General features: G+C 33.5%; 1 protein-coding gene across 1 annotated transcript; it reads right to left on the bottom strand.

Moving 5' to 3' along the window:
• Positions 1 to 5,248: 5,248 nt before the first annotated feature.
• Positions 5,249 to 10,448, bottom strand: LOC107783011 (uncharacterized). Its single transcript, XM_016603966.2, has 9 exons — positions 10,356 to 10,448; positions 9,552 to 9,990; positions 8,719 to 8,809; positions 8,400 to 8,542; positions 7,639 to 7,882; positions 7,441 to 7,545; positions 6,771 to 6,953; positions 6,448 to 6,652; positions 5,249 to 5,922 (listed from the first exon to the last, which is right to left on the bottom strand). Exons 2-9 carry the CDS (start codon positions 9,983 to 9,985, stop codon positions 5,423 to 5,425), a joined length of 1,905 nt encoding a protein of 634 aa, XP_016459452.1. The 5' UTR covers positions 9,986 to 9,990; positions 10,356 to 10,448; the 3' UTR covers positions 5,249 to 5,422.
• Between the last annotated feature and the right edge of the window lie 8,762 nt (positions 10,449 to 19,210).

Genomic DNA, 19,210 nt, shown 5'->3' with positions numbered 1-19,210 from the left:
AGAAAATTATAGATTGTTTTAGGATGGACCTTTAAAATAATAAAATAAGGCGAGCCTCGCCTAAATGCCTAAATTGCGGGGCCCTCGATAGATGTATATATTTAAATCCTTAGATTTCAGGAACGGGTCGTTTAGTGAATTTCACGGTCTTCCCCAAATAATAACGCGTTAGTCTCTTTAGGCGCGTATTTTAATAATGTTACCTCCCTAAACTCGGGTGCACATTTATGTGACCCAAATCCAAATCTCAACAAATTCGGAATGTGTCAAAAACGACGGGTGCATTTATGTGGCGCAGTTCGAGACGCATTTTCATGACGTTGCAATTCTCTTTTAAAATAAAAATGAATAAAAATGGTTAAGGTTAAAATTCGCACGTAGATTCATAATTGTTAAAATCAGATAATTTAAGCCAAATATAACAGTTGAGCAACCGTGCTAGAGCCACGAAACTCGGGAATGCCTAACACCTTCTCCCGGGTTAACAGAATTCCTTACTCAGATTTCGGGTTCGTGGACTGTAATACAGAGTCAATCTTTTCCTCGATTCGGGATTCAACCGGTGACTTGGGACACCATAAATCTCCCAAGTGGCGATTCTGAATTAAATAAATAAATCCCGTTTCGATTGTCCTTTAATTGAAAAAACTCCCCTATGCCCCTGTGGGCGCAGGTGAAAAAGGAGGTGTGACAAAGATGACATTGCAAAAGAATCTCATAAAGAAATCCATAATTTTACCAATCCTAAGATTCATGAGGAAATCACTAAGTCTGAGACTCAAGAAAATAAGGAACTATCCACGAATCCAATCGATATTGAGATGAATTTGAATCGATTGTATATAGTGATAGATTATGTCTTTGCATATAATATTGCATCTGGCATTATATAAGATAGTGAGGATATGAAACCTCAATCTGTTGGAGAATGTCGATAAAGACGTGATTGGCCAAAATGGCAAGAAGCAATCCAATCCAAGTTGGATTCACTTGCGAAACCTGAAGTTTTTGAGCCTGTAGTCCAAACGCCTAATGGTGTTAAGCTTGTTGGTTATAAATGGGTCTTTGTACGTAAGAAGAATGAGAAAAATGAGGAACAAAGATATCACGCATACCTTGTTGCACAAGGATTTTCACAAAGGTCTTGTGTCGATTATGAAGAAACATATTTACCTATTATGAATATAATAACGTTTATTTATCTCATTAGTTTTGCTGTCCATAAAAAGCTTGACATGTATTTAATGGATGTAGTTACAGCCTACCTTTATAGCTCACTTGATAATGAGATATACATGAAACTTTTTGAAGGATTTAAAATGCCCAGCGCACATAATTCAAATTTTCGGGAAATATTTTCAATCAAACTACAAAGATCTTTATATGGTCTAAAGCAATCAGGAAGAATGTGGTATAACCGTCTTAGTGAGTATTTATTAAAGGAATGTTATATAAATGATGTCATTTGTCCATGTATTTTATATAAAGAAAACAACATCGGAGATTGTTGTACTTGCCATATTTGTTGATGACATAAATCTTATTGAAACTCCTATAGAACTCCAAAAGACAATTGATTATTTAAAGAAGGAATTCGAGATGAAAGATCTCGGAAAGACAAAATTCTATTTCGGTTTGCAAATTGAACATTTGACAAACGAAATTTTTGTTCATCAATATGCCTACACAGAAAAGGTATTGAAACAGTTTAACATGGATGAAGCATATCCGGTAAGTACTCCGATTGTTGTTCGATCACTTGATGTGAATAAGTATCCGTTCCGATATCAAGAAAAGAATGAAGAGCTTCTTGGTCCTGAAATACCATATCTTAGTGCAATTGGTGCACTAACGTATCTTACTACAAGGCCCGGCATAACTTTTTCAGTTAATACTTTAACAAGATATAACTCTGATCCTACAAGGAGACATTGAAATGGAATCATACACATATTTCCATATCTAAAAGGGACTACCGATATGGGCTTATTTTATGAAAATTATTGCAATTCCGATCTTGTTGGTTATGCTGATACTTGGGATTTATCTGACTCACACAAGGATAGATCTCAAACAGGCAATGTGTTTACATGTGGAGGTATTGCCATATCTTGGTAATCGGTTAAGCAATCAATCTTGGCTACTTCATCTAATCATGCTGAGATAATTGATATTCACTAAGCAAGTCGAGAATGTGTGGGTTGAGGTCTATAATATATCTTATTCGAGAAAATATGGTTTGAAGCGTGACAAATGACCTACAATTTTGTACGAAGACAATGCATCATGCATAGCCCTATTGAAGGGAGAATTCATAAAAGGAGATAGGACAAAGCACGTTTCACCAAAATTATTTTTCACACATGATCTTCAAAAGAATGGTGATATCAATGTGTAATAGATTCGTTCAAGTGATAATATGGCTGATTTGTTCACCAAATTTCTACTGACGTCGGCCTTCAAGAAACTAGTGTACCAGATTGGGATGCGAAGGCTCAAAGATGTGAATTGATGCTCTCATCAGAAGGAGTTAATACGCATTGTACTCTTTTTTCCTTACAAGATTTTGTCCCACTGGGTTTTGCTTGCAAGGTTTTTAATGAGGCAACCAAAAGATGTATTTCTAGACATGCGTACTCTTTTACCTTCACTAAATTTTTTTTCTATTGAGTTTTATTTTATTTAAGGTTTTAACAAGGCACATTATTTGTTGAATAGACATTCAAGAGGGAGTGTTATAAATAGAGTTGTATTCGAAGTGGATGTCTATCTTTTAAAAAGTTTTTAGAATTTTTTACTTTGCGGTTAAGTTAATTTTCCCCTATAAATAGAGGGATTTTATTCCTTTGTAATTTATCTCAAAATCAATAGAATTCTCTCTTTTTGAAATATTCTTTCTTTTCTGTATTGATTTATTTCAAAAATAGTATTACATAGAGGAGAGAATTGAAAATGATAAGGTGAAATAGACATTGTGTACGTACGATAATTTGGGGGGGGGGGGGTGATAATTGCTTGAAGTTGAGGGGAAAGTTTGATCTTTAAAGTAAAGTTTAGGGGTATAAGTGATTTTCACAAATCTTTGATAATTAAATCACGTAAATTTGAATTGTCTAATGTTAAAAAGGTCCAAATCACTCTCGGAATTTAAACATTACTAGATGACTTGCTTCTAATAATAAACATGGTGAAATAAAATATGTATTCACTGCTCATTTTATTAGGATTCGACAAAACCAGTACGAACAGTAAATAAACATGAAAGAAACCAAAACCAAAAAAAAGTGAGAAACTTTTATGCTACAGTTACACTTCTCTATAACAGCATCCCTATATAACAACACTTCACTATAAACGCTAAGTTTTTTCCGGAGCCAACATGTTATGTTATAATATATGCTCTCCATAACAGCACTTCGCTATAACATCCAAAAATATTCGGAACAAACGAGGATGCTATAGAGAATTTGACTGTATCTTGCCTGAATTACTAACATATCTATCTACACCTATCTATCTGTACTATATTAAAAGCAAAAAGCCCTTAGCAAAATATAGTTTACCTTTTTTACCCTTTAAAAATAGAGTTCACACTAGATATAATAGTCATTTGATTATTTTTCCTAATATGTAGGAATCATCATTTAATAATTTGCTAATAATTACGAATAGTCATTTAGTTATTTCCCTAATATTTAGGAGTTCGAAATCAACAATATTTTGTGCATTAAATCCTTGTATAGCTTTTAAAATATATTTAAAATTCTTTATTTAAACACCCCCTCTTTATTTAAAATAAATAAATACTTTAATATTAAATACGTTTTATAAATTTCTCCTTATTTATATTATGTAACATAACAATTTTATCAATCTTTTCCATCACGTCGCAAACCGAGATGTAAATGGCAAATTGCTACCACCTAAGCTCCAAAATCCGAGATGGTAAAAGAAGAGTCGCTACCACCAAATCAAAAAAAATTCAGATTTTCTCTTTTAAAAATTATCTAGATAGTTAATTATGAAAAATAAATAATCTGAAAATATAAAATAACTATTGAAGTTCTAGAACCGAATCTAACCAAAAGTAAGAATATTTGACCTACCTAACGACCAAACAGTTTATGGGGTAACTTATATGAAATTAGTTGCCACAGAATTGAAGTTAGACGATTCACTTTTATAGCTTTAAAAACTAAACTAAACTATCGCTATAACAAATAATTCTAAGGTAAAAAATACTATTAACATGTAGGGGTTTGTTACAACTTATAATTTTAAAATTAACTAATTAAATTTTACCATAATTTTGTTAGAATGTGATTTGAGGACAATGTTTGCACTATAAACTTTTTGACATGCGAGTCTAATTTATCTATTTATCGACACTATCATAAAATAAAAAATTCTACCATAAATGTTGATCAACTTTCGCCCTTCATAAGTGTAGTTCATGTTGAATTATACCACAATAGTATTTGTTGTTCGTTGGGGTACAACTTATATATATTCTTCCTTCGTTGATTAATATTTACAGGTTGCACATAATTTACCTACATATAGTACTCACCGTTATCATGGAATTGAAAGGTATGCTTAAAATTAGCAACACTATATGTTCAGTGCGATAAGTTCCTAGTTTTATAAGGATATGATAAAACAAACACTACTAAAACACAGAGGCAGCTCAACAAAAGATATGGCTAAAACCAAATCTTAATATGAGGCCTTAAATTTATTTGATAATTTTTTTTGTTTTATTTTTGTAATGAATGGGTACGAATCCTTTTTGTACATATCATGATCTCAAATTTATACAACTAAGTAGATGTCAAAATAATTTCATACATTTGACATAATTCAAGTCTGTTTTGAAATGAAAAAAATAGGTTTATTCACTCTTTGTAAGATATAATCATAAAGATACTTTATTTTTTTAATTGTCAAAGTCGTAAGTTATTCATTTTTATATATTGCATGTTTCTTATAAAATTTAGTTATTTATCTGAATAACCTTTATCATATTCAAAAAAACAAAGTATAAAATCTAATCTCTTTATTAATAAATTTATAATATATATGCAAGTATATATATATATATATCTTCAACGTTGGGCCTAAAGCAATTGCTTTAGTGGCCTCCCGTTGAGCAGGCACTGCTAAAACGACAAAGTAAACTTGAAGAAAATCAAAACCAATACTAGCTAAAATATATGTGCCATATAAAATGGAGCAGAAGAGTAAAAGATATCCTTAAAATCTAGTACCAATACTATATATTCAGTGCGACAAGTTCCTAATTCTATTAAGATCCGGTAAAACGAACACTACTAACACAACAAAGTAAACATGAATCTCGAAATCAAAATCAAAACTAGATAAAATATAAACATTGTTCTTCAGTTTAAAAAAAAACCTATCTCTATCTAGAAGCAATTTGGTCCTGGACTTTAGTAGTAGTGAGTCCAAACCCAAATGGGAAAAGTGGATCATAGTGTGAATCACCAACATTCATTGGCAATTGGTCCACAGTCTTGAACCAAGTTCTTGATAATTTTCCAGTAAACTCATAATCACCAAATAATACATCAGCAACTCCTTGTCCTTCAGTACCAGGTAACCAAGCAGCAACAAGTGCGTCAATGTTACTTAAATGTGGTTGCACAACTAATGGTCTTCCTGAAATTAAAACCACTACACATTTTATACTTCCACAGACATTGTTCATTGTTGTTATCCCTTGCTCTGGGATTGTTAAGTTCAAGTTGTCTCCTGCTGTTTCAGCATAAGGTAGTTCACCTACTACCACTATTGCATATGAGAATTTGTTGGATTCCATATATTCTGTGGTGGGGTTTTCACTGTAGACTACTTCTGTGCTTGGATCAACGGTAGCAGTTATAGCATCCACAATGGTTGTCCCTGAAATTTTCACCAAAAGATAAAATGACTAGAGATTTAAATAGTAGTATCCACAAAGGAGGAGCTTAAATGGAGCGATATGAATATTAAGTTGTCACCCAAAACTTATTTATAACTGAGGTGTAATTTTTGTTCTTGACTGCCACCACCAAAACAACTAAACCTGAATCCTAAGTTAGTTGGGGCCGATTGTTGTTCTTGACCAAAAAAGTTAAACAAAAAAGAAAGAAAAAAAGGAGGGGGTAGGGCTGGCGAAGGACAAAATCAACTTTTTATAAAAGAGTTTAAGATATATATATACCCTAAGAATGTAACAAAATTTTAACACTATAAATACAATTTAATTGGTTATTGCATATGTATTAGTCGATCTATGTTTGGTTACCATATCATGCTTAAATGGAGAATTACCTATTGTTATATGTTGACTTAATTTGATAGTGTAAAAATTCAATGTACCGAAACGTAAACTCACTACAAATCTTTATTATTATTAGAGAGAGAGGGGATGTGTGGAGAAAATACCAAGTGTGACATTGTTTCCTTCAACACCTTGCCAAGTAATAGTCCAACCACCACATTGATAGCCCAAATTGTTGGCATGAGATCCAGCCACTAATATTCTTGTTGCCTTCTTAGGCAGTGGAAGTACAGGCTCATCTGCATTTGCCCCATTCTTCAGTAATACTAGTGACTTTCTTACTGCTTCTCTTGCCAAATCTCTATGTGCCTGTTTCAACATTAATTAAATCTCTATATCACTAAATTCAGCAATTATTCTAAATATATATATATATATATAGTCTAGAAAATCTGATTATCCATATAGTATATAAAAAGAAACTGACCTGGCTTCCGAGGTGTTTAACTAATCTATAATCAGCCAAAGGATTCTCAAAAAGACCCATGGTAAATTTGACTCTCAAGATCCTCCTCACGGCATCATCAATTCGGCTCATGGGAATATAATTATTATTCACCAACGAAGTCAATATATCAATAAATTCCGTATGGTTTAGAGGGACCATAATCTGAAAATCGAGCACAACAAAATCAGATGACAATTCAAATTTTCGAACAGCAATTTCATTGTCACTCCATCTGATCCTTTTTATATGCCACTTTACGCGGAAAAAAAAAAGCAAAAAGAAAATTTTGGTCCAAAATATTATATTAATCACTTCAGAAAATGAAGAAGGCATTCATTTTTTTTCCCCTTGTAATTCTTGCTATACTACTTGAAGAAGACATATAGTTTATTAGTTACTCATTTAAGGAAGAGATAAAGGTATTTTAATGACCCAATGTTATTAAAAAATCAAGTAAAAGATTAAGAAATCAAAGAATAAATAAGGACAGTTTAATCAAGTAACTCTTACTATTAATATTTTTGTAATGGGTTTGCAGAAGGATAAAATGGCAGATACATAGGATCAGAGGGGCTAATATTTTAATTATGAACGTACAAAAACTTTAAGCGACATATAAAAAGGATTAGAGAGAATATTAGTAGCTAACCATGTCAATGCCAGCTTGAACCCCAGTGAGCACCGAATGTGTGTAATTTGCATGAGGTGGTGAAGTTATTCTGTCAATTCCTTGCCAATCTGAGATGACAAATCCCTTCACCCAAAAAAAAAAAAAAAAATACTTTTAATTTCTTAACTAAAAATTATTGAATTACTCAGTATCAAGGTTAGTGAAATGGTTAATTACCCTGAATTTTAAGGTATCCTTGAGAAAATTGGTAACAAGATTATGATGTGCATGCATCTTAACACCATTCCAACTTGAATAAGACACCATAACAGTTGAAACTCCCTTGATAATTGATTGATAATATCCAGGCATGTGAATACTTAGCAATGTATGCCAATCTGTCACTGTATTATTCTCATTGATCCCTTTTGTTGTACCACCATCTCCAACAAAGTGTTTTGCACAAGCTGCTACCTTTTCCCTAAAAAATAGTTTGAATTTGTATTAAAAAGAAAATGTTAGACATGTTTTGACGATTATATTAAAGAGTTAATGAGTAATTATCTGTTTGGTCAAGCTTTCAAAATTTGTTTATTTTGAGAATTTCTTTTCAAAAATACTACAAGATGCTACTTTTTTCCCTAAAAAAGTTGTTTCCATTTATTAAAAAGAAAATGTTAGACAAGTTCTGATTATGTTAAGGAGTTAATGAGTAATAGTTTGTTTGGTAAGCTTTCAAAATTTGCTTATTTTGAAAATTGCTTTTCGAAAAAATATGTTTGAAAAGTAGCTATCAGTTTGTGTTGAGCTTCCGAAAACAGTTTTTACGACTACTTAAAAGCAATAATGTTTTTTTTTCTTAAAAGCTTTGATCAAACATCTCAACTCTCTAAAATAAATACTTATTTAATTTTAAAAAGAAAATACTTTTGACTTCGTAGAAGCTTGACCAAACGGATTATAAGAGTCTTAGTAAAGGTAATGTAAATTAAGCTTACTTTCCAGCAACATAAGGAATGCCAGCTTTACGAGGAGGATGGTCCCCTTGTAATCCAGGGATAATTTCAGTCATTTGTTTCACAATTTCTGGATCCTCACTGTAACTCTCATAGCACCTACCCCATCTTGGATCTCTGCATACCTGTTGAGGCACACAAGTTATTTGAAATAATTTAAATTTTTTGCACCGAAAATGTATAATAATTAATTTAACACGATCAATAGATAGCGGTTTGTAACAAACATGATCTAATAATCAAAAAAAAAATTAGACTAGATAACCTAACAAAAGTAAGGTTAGGGTAAATATATATGTACCGCAATGCATGGAGCAAAAACATATTGAATGCCAGTAGCTCTAACTTCAATAGCAGTTGCTGCACCAATTCTTTTCACAAGCTCTGGATCTCTGCAAGATTTGAAAGAATTAAAAAAATAAGACCAACAAATCATGTAATGTGACAAAGTAATAATTAAAGCTGTTAATTTATTAATTTGACTAATCGTATGTAATTAATTTGAATAAATAAAACTTTTAATACTACTATTATTCGAGGAGAACTAAAACATCAAAATCTTTTAACAAGAAGTATAGCCTCGCTAAAACATCTTAATTTTTTTAATTAAGTGGTAGAAAAAGGTGTTAATTATTTTATACAACAAAAAGAAACAAGAAAATAATCCAGCTTGCTGAAAATTACTACTCTCTCTGTACCAATAAGTTAAACATTTTAATTTACCATTAATTCGGATATTAATTAAATCTTTTATGTTTTTGAAATAAAAATTTACATAATCAGAAACTATATGAAAGTATTATAAGTCACAATAATTAGCAATTCAAAATATATAAAAGACACAAAAAATTGCAATCTAATCAAAGAAAAACTTATTTGATTATCAAGATTTTCGGTGATGTCACATAAATCGGGCCGAGAGAATACAATTTTCTTAAATCTTTCAAAGGAAACAAATCCTTAAACCCAAAAAAGGCACGGCAAACATAATTTATTATTATATCCAATGACATTGTAATGATTTAGTTACCCTATTTTTCAGATTAATTGCTTTACTTATTACGGACAATTACTTTTAATGACCTTTAAAGTGACCTAACAATAATGTAATAGAGGAAAATCAAGTGAACTTGCCTGGTTGCACCAAGGCCAACATTATGAGGAAAAACAGTAGCCTTATAAACATTATTATGGCCATGAACTGCATCAATTCCATAAATCATAGGGATCCCAAGCCTAGTAGACAATGCTCCCTTTTGAAACTCATTCACCATATCAACCCATTCTCGGGCTGTCGCTTCAGGTTTTGGCACACTTCCTCCACCACTCAGTACGCTCCCTATTCCATAATCTTTCATAATTTTCGGTGTCAAAATTCTTCTATCGAGCTGTGTCATCTGCCCTATTTTCTCTGCCAATGTCATTCTACTCATTAGATCTCTTATACGTATATTTAGCGGCTTCGTAGGATCCTTGTAAAGCAAGTAATCTCCTTCTGCCATGCAGGAAGAGAATAGTATCAGAAGTCCCAATATAGGGATTGCAATTCTTGATCTCATGTTTGTCATGATTTCTGTAAATGGACATGGAAAAACAAAATTAGGGTTTTGTTCAAGAATTTAACAGATTATACAATAATTAAAAAAAAAAAGGATGCAATAATAGTATAAACATAATATACATAATCACTCAGGTCACCTATGATGTAATTTAAGTAACTCAGAAACAAAAACACAAACCTTAAGACCAAAGAAAAAGGTTAAACTCTTTGACATAAAAAAAAGAAGAAGTTAAAATCTTCAACATAATGAAAAGAATATAATGTACTACGTAAAAACAATGCAATCAACAGGCATTCTAATGATTGTGCATAATTAAACTGATACAGGATGTTGCACTACAATTTCATTCATAATACAAATAATAAAGAAAACGTACCAAGTAAAAGGGAAGAAAGTAAAGCTAGATACTACAGTTGTTATGAACCTTTTATAATAGAGTAAGTATTTGAGTGTTCGTGTTTGAGATGACATCTACAAATTAAACGAATATGATAAAGATAAACGGGATATGTTAATTAGGGGATAAGATGGAGAGATTAAATCAATTTGGGATAAGCACAAATTGCTTCCAAGTAGGATTCTCTTACCTTCTTTGACTTGTTAGAAAATACGTTTAAATTTTTCTACCAAGATAAGATTGAATCTTAAAAGGAAAACATTTAATAATATTCAACAAACATTCTCAAAATCTATAATTGCAAATTTGCTGATTTACTCGCTGTAATCATTACGATATATGATTCTTAAATTTAAAAACGAACTATTCCATATATTACCCAGGTATATACGAATTTAATTATATTACAAAGGTAAAAAGTTATTCGCATTCGGTGTTTGTACCAAACCATACTAATTAACTATGATTAAGTCATAATTTAAATGAGAATATATATATGAATAAAATGTTGGATTACAAAAATAACCTTTTAATATTAAGCATAATAACTCACAATAAAAGGACATAATCGGAATTCTAGACATTAGCCTTGTAATCCTATTAGTTTAGGACATAATATTACACGTTAGAAATCCTACATGATTACCTTTAGAATCCTATTAGTATAATTATTTTCGGGCATAGATATTATTCTTGTAATCCTATTAATTTTAGAATATACTTCTTAAAAAATTCCTATTACTAAATTAATTTAAGAACGTATTATTATTGTCCAAGTCTATTTAGAAACAGAAGATCCTATATTATTATTAAACCCAAATATAATATTGATACACCAAAATAGTCCTAAAATATTAAATTAAAGAAGTCAGAGGGAAATGCCGTAGCTATAATAACTTTTTTTTTGGACTACAATAACTTTTATGTTAATTTTTTTTAAATATATAAGATTTTAAAATTGATACAATCTTTTATATTGAATTCTTATTAAAAACATGTAGGAAGGTAAAAATTAATTTCATAAGAATCCTCCATATTGATAATACATTACCATTCTGTAATATTCAATACCAAAAAAAAATTAAAAGTAATGTTAAACGCACTGCATAAAGCATTGAAATTGAGAAAAAAATCCACACGATAATATATTACTATATTATATTTGAACCGTTTTCCTACTCAAATAACATATTTTTATTATTAATTTTTCGTGATATAGAAAAATATACCCAATTATTAAAGAACTAAGAAAATTTTTAAAAATATAAATGTGTGAGGAAAAAAAGAAAAAGTTTGTAAGCGCAATGATTTTACAAATAAAGATTTAAAAGAGGAATGTCATCGATCTTTTTACTCTTTGAAAATAAAATTTATTGTGGATTAAATTATAATCACGGTTAAATATTCAAACATGAGATAAACTAATATTAAAAATCTAAATCAACAGAAAATAAATTATATTTTACGTTAAAACCAAATAATCAAATCTTTCAATTAATTATTTAGCAAAAGAATCCAATTAAATTATTTTAAATCCAACATATGAGTAAAAGTATTTTTCAAGTCAAAAGAAAAAAATCTTAGGATACATAAATTTATTCCATAAAAAGAGTGTAGAGATTAAAAAGAATATATCACATATGGTATATAGAAGTTATATATATATATATAATATTGTCAAAACTAAGTTAAAATTGATTTTCCATTGCATATAGGTTAATTTTGAAGAAACGTATGCCCGTTATGCTACTGAAAACTTAGATCCAATGAATAGCTTATGTAATAGTACATATATGGTATATAGAAGTTTTGACAATAACGTCATGCATGCACAACTTATGATACTGGTCAATATGCTTCTAAGTATGTGTTTATCCCCAAATTCAACTTTCGTTTTCCGAAACTAAAGAATATCCTTTTAAATTTGTGTGAAAATAATTTTCAGTATATTTATGTTTTGTTGTTATAATAAATTAAAGTACAAGGACAAACATCCTAAATATTGAATTATATTTATCACAATATGTTTTCTTACACGAATAACTATATGTTTACTTTCAAGAGAGATATCAATATCGACAACAAGAGTTCTGATTATGGCAGAGTAACCAAAACATTAGAAGGAAACATATACAAAAAAAAAAAAGTCTGTAAAGAAGTGTTCGGTAAGACACCATCACATTAGATACCTTTAAACTATAATACATAATTATCTACTTAACATGACTAAAATTGATTATATGTTTAAGTTCTGATGATATCCTTTCATTTTGAATTAGTGTATTATGCTAATATAATAATATTTTTCGGTATTTAGATGATTGTTGTAGTATTATATATAAAATTTCTCTCATTAATTAAATTTTATTGTTCCTTCATATAAATAAATATTTAAACCATTATATGTTATTATTAACGTGCAACACACGTTTATAGATATTAATATATATATAAAAGAGTGTATGTAAAGCACATGTTATGTACTCATTAAATTGGTAAAAACATTAGGCATGGGTAAATTTTGTTGCATAAAGTAATCTTGTGTAGTTAATAGCTAGAATAATTAGGTCTAGGAAATTCACTATCCAAGATACATGTACGTAGATGAGACACTTGTTTGATACGAGATTCACTTATACAAAATTTAATGTGATTAAGATATTGTTTACCAGTAAAACGATACAGTTGAATTTATATGTAGTTTATAGGCAAGTGAATTAATTTGATCCTAAAATAGCAGATGAGTTAGATAGAAATATAAGACTTAGCCTTGAAATTGAGATAAATGATAGATATCTTAGTTCCGGGTGCAGAGTTACCACAGTTAGTAAGAATAGTGCAACTAAGCAAGAAAAGTAAAGTATTATTGAGCTTTTGATAGAATGTAGTGTATGCTTCTCAGAAAATTCGTGTTTTTACAATGATGGTAGAGTTCACTATTTATACATACACCTAGGGAACAAGGTCCTAGGATCAAGCCCCTTATAAAAGATAATTATGAGGGCCATTGAAGAATGTGTAACGGTAGGCAGCGAATGACATATTTTCTATAACGGATCATGTACTTAATGTTGTAGAATATTCTTCATTGAATGCTATCGGATGATAGATATTTTTTGGCCTTTTGTAACGACCCGGTCGTTCGTTTTGAGAGTTATAGCCCCATTTCCCCCATCTATGCTTATTTATGTGTTGTTCAGCTGTGTTGAGTTGTATTGAGCTGGTAAGTTTGTGTTCGGAGTAGTTTTGGAGTGAAATGAACACTTAGTCTCTTAGCTAGAAAGGTAAGTCAGAAAAGTCAACCGGAAGTTGACTTATGAGTAAATGAATTCGGATTTGGATTTTTATGATTCAATTAGATTCGTTGGGTGATTTTAGATTTAGAAGTGTGTCCGGAATATAATTTGGAGGTCCGTGGTAGAATTAGGCTTGAATTGACAAAAGTTGAAAGTTTAGAAGTTCTTAGGCTTGAATTCGAGGTTGATTTGGTGTTTTGGTGTTGTTTTGGGTGTTCCGGAGGTTCGACTAAGTTCGAGTAGTGATATTTGACTTATTGGAATTATTGGTTGAGGTCCCAAGGGTCGCGGGTGTGTTTTGGATAGGTTTGGGTTGTGTTGCGCTCGTTTTTCTTATGTTTCGATATCGTTTTTTCAAGCATAAATGATATCATATTGAACAAATGAGTTTCGATTTCTTTTTTGATTGAAGTATTAGATCCGTATCGTAATTATGGACCCGTAGCAAAAAGAATGATCAAATTTGGACATCGTATGAGGATTTTAGGGTCATTTTACTAAGAATTAGGATGCCAGATTTTTTAGATTAATTACAAAATTGCCGCTAGCAGCGTATTTAAAAAACTGCACTATTTGCAAATATTAAAACCTACATATCTCATTTATTATAACGTCAAATTGAGTGATTCAAAAGCCTAACTTGACTAGAATTTCACAAGGAATCCATTAGAGGCATAAAATATGAGTTTTGGGATCGATTGGAACAAGAAACGAGGCAAAATAGCTGGCAGAAAAATATATAAAACTAGGGTTTGTTCATTCGGTCATATTTTGAGTTGGGGAGCTCGGATTTGGGCGATTTTGGAGGCGATTTTCACCATAGGGATTGGGTTAAGTGTTCTTTACTCGATTTTGGTTATTTTCATGAATTCATTTTCATTTTTATGATTTGATTGATGATTTCAAAGTGAAATTGAGGGAGTTAGGATTTGAGTTTTGGAGAAATTTAAGTGAGGATTTGAGGGACCAAACGGAGTCCGATTTTGATAAATTTTATATGGTTAGACTCGTGAGAGAACGGGGTTTATGATTCTGTCATTTTTGACCAATTCCGAGTCGTGGGACCTAGGGCCGGATTTTGGTTTTTTGGCATATTTTGTAGTTTTTATTGTGGAATTCGATTCTTTAGCATGTGGTGATGGTATTAATTTGATTATGGTTAGATTCAGTGCTTTTGGAGACTAAGTCCAGAGACGAAGGCATCCCGGAGTAGGATTTTATGCGGTTGAGGTAAGTAACAGTTTTAATTCTGGCTTTGAGGGTAAAACCCGGAGAATTTGATATCGTGTGACTGTTTGGAGGTGATACCCATGCTAGGTGACGGGCATATGGGTGTATACCTCGAGGGATGGAGACTTGGTCCGTCCCATGAGGCCTCATGACCATCATCTGTGTTTACGTAGTTACTTGTTGTTGAACTTGTTTGCCTTCATGTTAGAGATCATGCTTAGGCTTTATTCATGCTCACATTATTTGTACTCAGTTATAGAAATTATTGCACATGTTTACCTCAGTCTCTATTAATTGCTAATATGCTGTGATACGTGATATGGGTTGTGTCTTCTTATTTGTTGATGATGGTGAGGCTAGTGAGGTACATGATTGAGTGAGGCCGAGGGCCTGGTTGTGAGGATATTAATACCATAGCACATGAGTTGTCTGTGTATCATGTGAGTTGACCGTGCAGGTCCAGGTATTGATGCCATAGCGCGTGAGTTGTCCGCATAGCACGTGAGTTGACCGTGCGGATCTAGGTATTGATATGGTAGCACATAAGTGTTTTGTGCTTAGCGCTTGGGTTTTGGGAGCCCCTTCGGAGTCTGTACACATCCCCAGTGAGCGTAGAGTGTTGAGTGTATTGAGTGTTGAGTGCTGAGTGCGAGTGATGACTGATGGAGTGACACTGTTGTGAGGTTGCATTTACTTTTGATGTTGCTTCATTTTACCTGTTAATTTCTTTTTGACAATTACTGAATTATGGAATTCACCTGTTTATTCTTGTTATATTTCAATTGTGAAAAATAAATAATTGGACTAATTTACTTAGCTCGTCACTACTGCTCAGTTCCTTAGTTATTTCTGTTACTACTGAGGTGGTTGTACTAATACTACACCCTGCACTTTATGTGAAGATCCAGGTGAGTTGGAGCGTGGCTATCGTTGATTTTAGGCCGGCTATCTGTGGAGATTGCAAGGTATCTGCCAGCGTTCGCAGGACCTTGTTACTCTTTTGTCATTTCTTATTTTGGACAGTTAGACAGTTTATATATCTTAGTTCATAGTTTTAGACGCTCATGACTTATTGACACCCCGATGTTTGGGGCTCGTTTCCGTATTTTTTTCTATATTATATTTAGAGTTGATTTAGTTTATCAAGAATTAAATTATTGGAAATGTTTTATTAATTTCTTATAATCGGTTTAGTAGTAATATTTTGGGAAGTAGGATTGCCTTGTAACACGATAGGTGCCATCACGACCATGGTTAGATTTTGGGTCGTGACACCTTTATGAATATCATTCTTTCCGATAACAAGTGAGATCATTGCTTTCGGGTTCGACTGCCTTTTGTCTTCGGATCCACGTGTTGCTTTCTCATGCGATTATTAAATATGAGCATATTTTACCCCACACAGATAGTTTTCCTGCTTTCCGGTGGCATAATTTTGTGTTACCGAGAAGTTGGTAGAGATACCTTTCTTGGCAAGAAACTCTCTGACCCCCTTTGAAAAGTTTCTAACAATTGATTAGATGCATGTCTCTCCATATTTAATGCCTTGAACATGCGTCATCCCACAATTCAACATCTCTTTTGCTGGTTATCGGGGTAACTATGGCCATGATTTTAGTCGTCTATTCCTTTGCTTATACACATCAAACTTCTTCATTTACACTTCTTAATTTATCAAACTTTCTCAAACTCTTTCTACTCAATTTCGTATTTTGTCTTCAACCTTTCTTTAACCTTCTTCTTGAGAGAAAGCTTTCCTCCCCTTCTGATAAAAAATGGCTTCTTCTTCTAAAAATCCTAGTTCCTCAAAGAACAAAGGTAAATATGATGAGGCCACCCCCCCTACGGTGAGCACCATCATCCCAAGAAGTCTTATCACAACCAAGGACTTCGAAGAGAAGTTCCCTACTTCAACTCCTCGCACTTGGGCTGTTGGCAGACATCCTTCTTCCATCCGACCTTCTAGCATTCCTATCGTGAAGGAAGACTACTATTTCCAAGATTTTGACATTATCTCTCCTGGTCTAGAGGAGCGGATAACTTACCTAAAAATGGTTTTACGTATTTTTATACGTATCCCTTCACCTTGGGGTCATTCTCTTTGAGTGTAGAGATTGACTCCATCATCGTGGAGTTCTGCATCCGCTACCAAGTATGCTCGGAGCAAGCAAGTCGTTCTGTGTGGAGGACAATCGCTTGTCTTTGGCGCCTATGCCAGGAGACGGGAGAGGAGTTAACCCTAGCTCGGTTGATGAACCTTTGTTCCCCCAAGATCTTCTGCGGGGGAATGATAAATCTCAGCAAGTGTGGCCACCATGCTCTGCTATCTAGCATGGATGATGACAATGACTGTGGGTGGATGGAACGGTTCATTGCAGTCGTCACCTGTGACATTATTCCAACCACAACTTCATACTTTCCGGAATTACGGAACCGTACTCGTAAGTTCATTATTTGTCTTTTCTTCCAACAAAGTTCGTCTCCTATCGTTATTGACCCTTGTTATTTTACTTATTTTAGTAACTCGGTGGGTACCACCTAGGGTTGAAGGCTGGGATTAGTGGGTCTATAAATTTTTGGACGTTACTACGCCCGAAACCCGCACGTCGAATGGACTAGCCCTCAAATATGGGTGGAAGGCCAAAAATCATGGTAGGTTAAACTCACCTTGATTTTTCCCTTTCGCATAAGGAAGTTGATTAACCCTTTTTTCCTTTATTGAATTCAGGTCTACCCCAGGGCTCAGTTGTTATCCCCAAGGAGGATGTTTTGGCTAATATTGTTGATGTGGCGAGGCTGCAGGAGGCCTTTACATGAATAAGTGTCTTCGAGCATGCTTTTAGTGCAAGTGCTTCTTCTCGGAATCCCCGACCGGAGAACAAGAAACCAAAAAAGAGATGTTCATCCGCGGCCGGGGGTAGGGGAAATAAAAAGGCAAGGAGTACTGTTCCCTAGTCACCTTCAGATGATATGGTGTTGAGCATCATGCTCGAGCCAACAATAGATACCATGGTGATTGTGATGATGGAGAAGCTAGCGATGAGGGAGATTCTCTATATAGAAGACGATGACCTTCATCAGCTCAACAGAATGCTTAATCTGTTGAGTTAGCTACACCGACCGAGGATAATGCCTCGACGCTCTGGGGGGAGTATGATATGGTAGAACTAACTCCCGCTTCCGCATCCCAGTTGTCGTGCCCGAAACTGTGAGGTTGAGTACCAGATGTTTTCCATCTTCGGTTGATGAGCAACCATCAACCAGTGCTGCATTTGCCGCAACCGCTTCTCAACTTACAATGCCATCAGCTTCATCTACTTTGACACCGACTCTAATTTCTCCACCAGTAACTGCTATATCATATCCACCGGCTGCAGTTGCCTGAGAGGGTGATATTCCTCCTCACCAGTTCCCAGTTCATGGGAATTTGGGGCATAACTATTCTGGCCCCTCTGAAGATCCCCAAAGGAGGAATAGGAGTGTTATCCTTTCGATATCCACCGGATGCCATCTATTATTCTGGCCGGCGGAACTTGCTAACTATCTGAAGCCTTTGGCTTCATAAAAAGATAGGAATAAAGTGCAAACTCTCTTAGGAGAATGTTTGCTGAATAATGCCAGGCACAAATGGTGATCCTTGGCCAGGAGAACGCCAGTTAAGGGTGCAATTTGAAGAAGCTAGGGCGAAATGGTATGAGGTTCAAAATGCAATTCTTGTTGCATCTGTTCGTGAGGCTGCCTCTACATAAAGATTGAATAATTTGGAGCAGTTTTACACTCCAAAACTGAATAAATTGCTGCTGCTGAGGAAAAGTATGCCCGGTTGGAGGAGAGGCATAAGAGGGTCATGAAGCACAATAAGGTTTTCGTCTCAACTGTTCGTGACCTTGATGTCAGCCTCCAGGGCACTAGATCCGCGCAAGACAGTCTTTCTTCTGAGGCTGACCAACTTAAAGAAGAACTTTAGCGCCGAACGACTTCCCTAATTTTTGAAAAAATGCATTCTTTATATCACATGAGGAGAAAAACCTTGGAAGAGGCCAAAATGGGTGTCATTGATTTTGATGCCAAAATCACTAAGGCCCGTGAACTAGAGTTAGCTGCAGAAATAGGTATTCTATCCCAGCCTGATGCTACCAATTCTTCTAGTTCAAGTTTTGAGTTCTCGCGAACTGAAGAAGAATAGGAAGATGAGGATGCTGAAGGCCAAAACGATGAGGACCAAAATATCGAGCCGACGGTGGATCTACCCGTTTCTCCTGGGGGTATTGATGTTTCCCTTCCTCTGGGTTCCGGAGATGCAACAAC

Source organism: Nicotiana tabacum, chromosome 18 (assembly GCF_000715075.1).
Source record: "Nicotiana tabacum cultivar K326 chromosome 18, ASM71507v2, whole genome shotgun sequence".
NCBI lineage: Eukaryota > Viridiplantae > Streptophyta > Magnoliopsida > Solanales > Solanaceae > Nicotiana > Nicotiana tabacum.
This window is presented reverse-complemented; position numbering and strand designations above follow the sequence as displayed.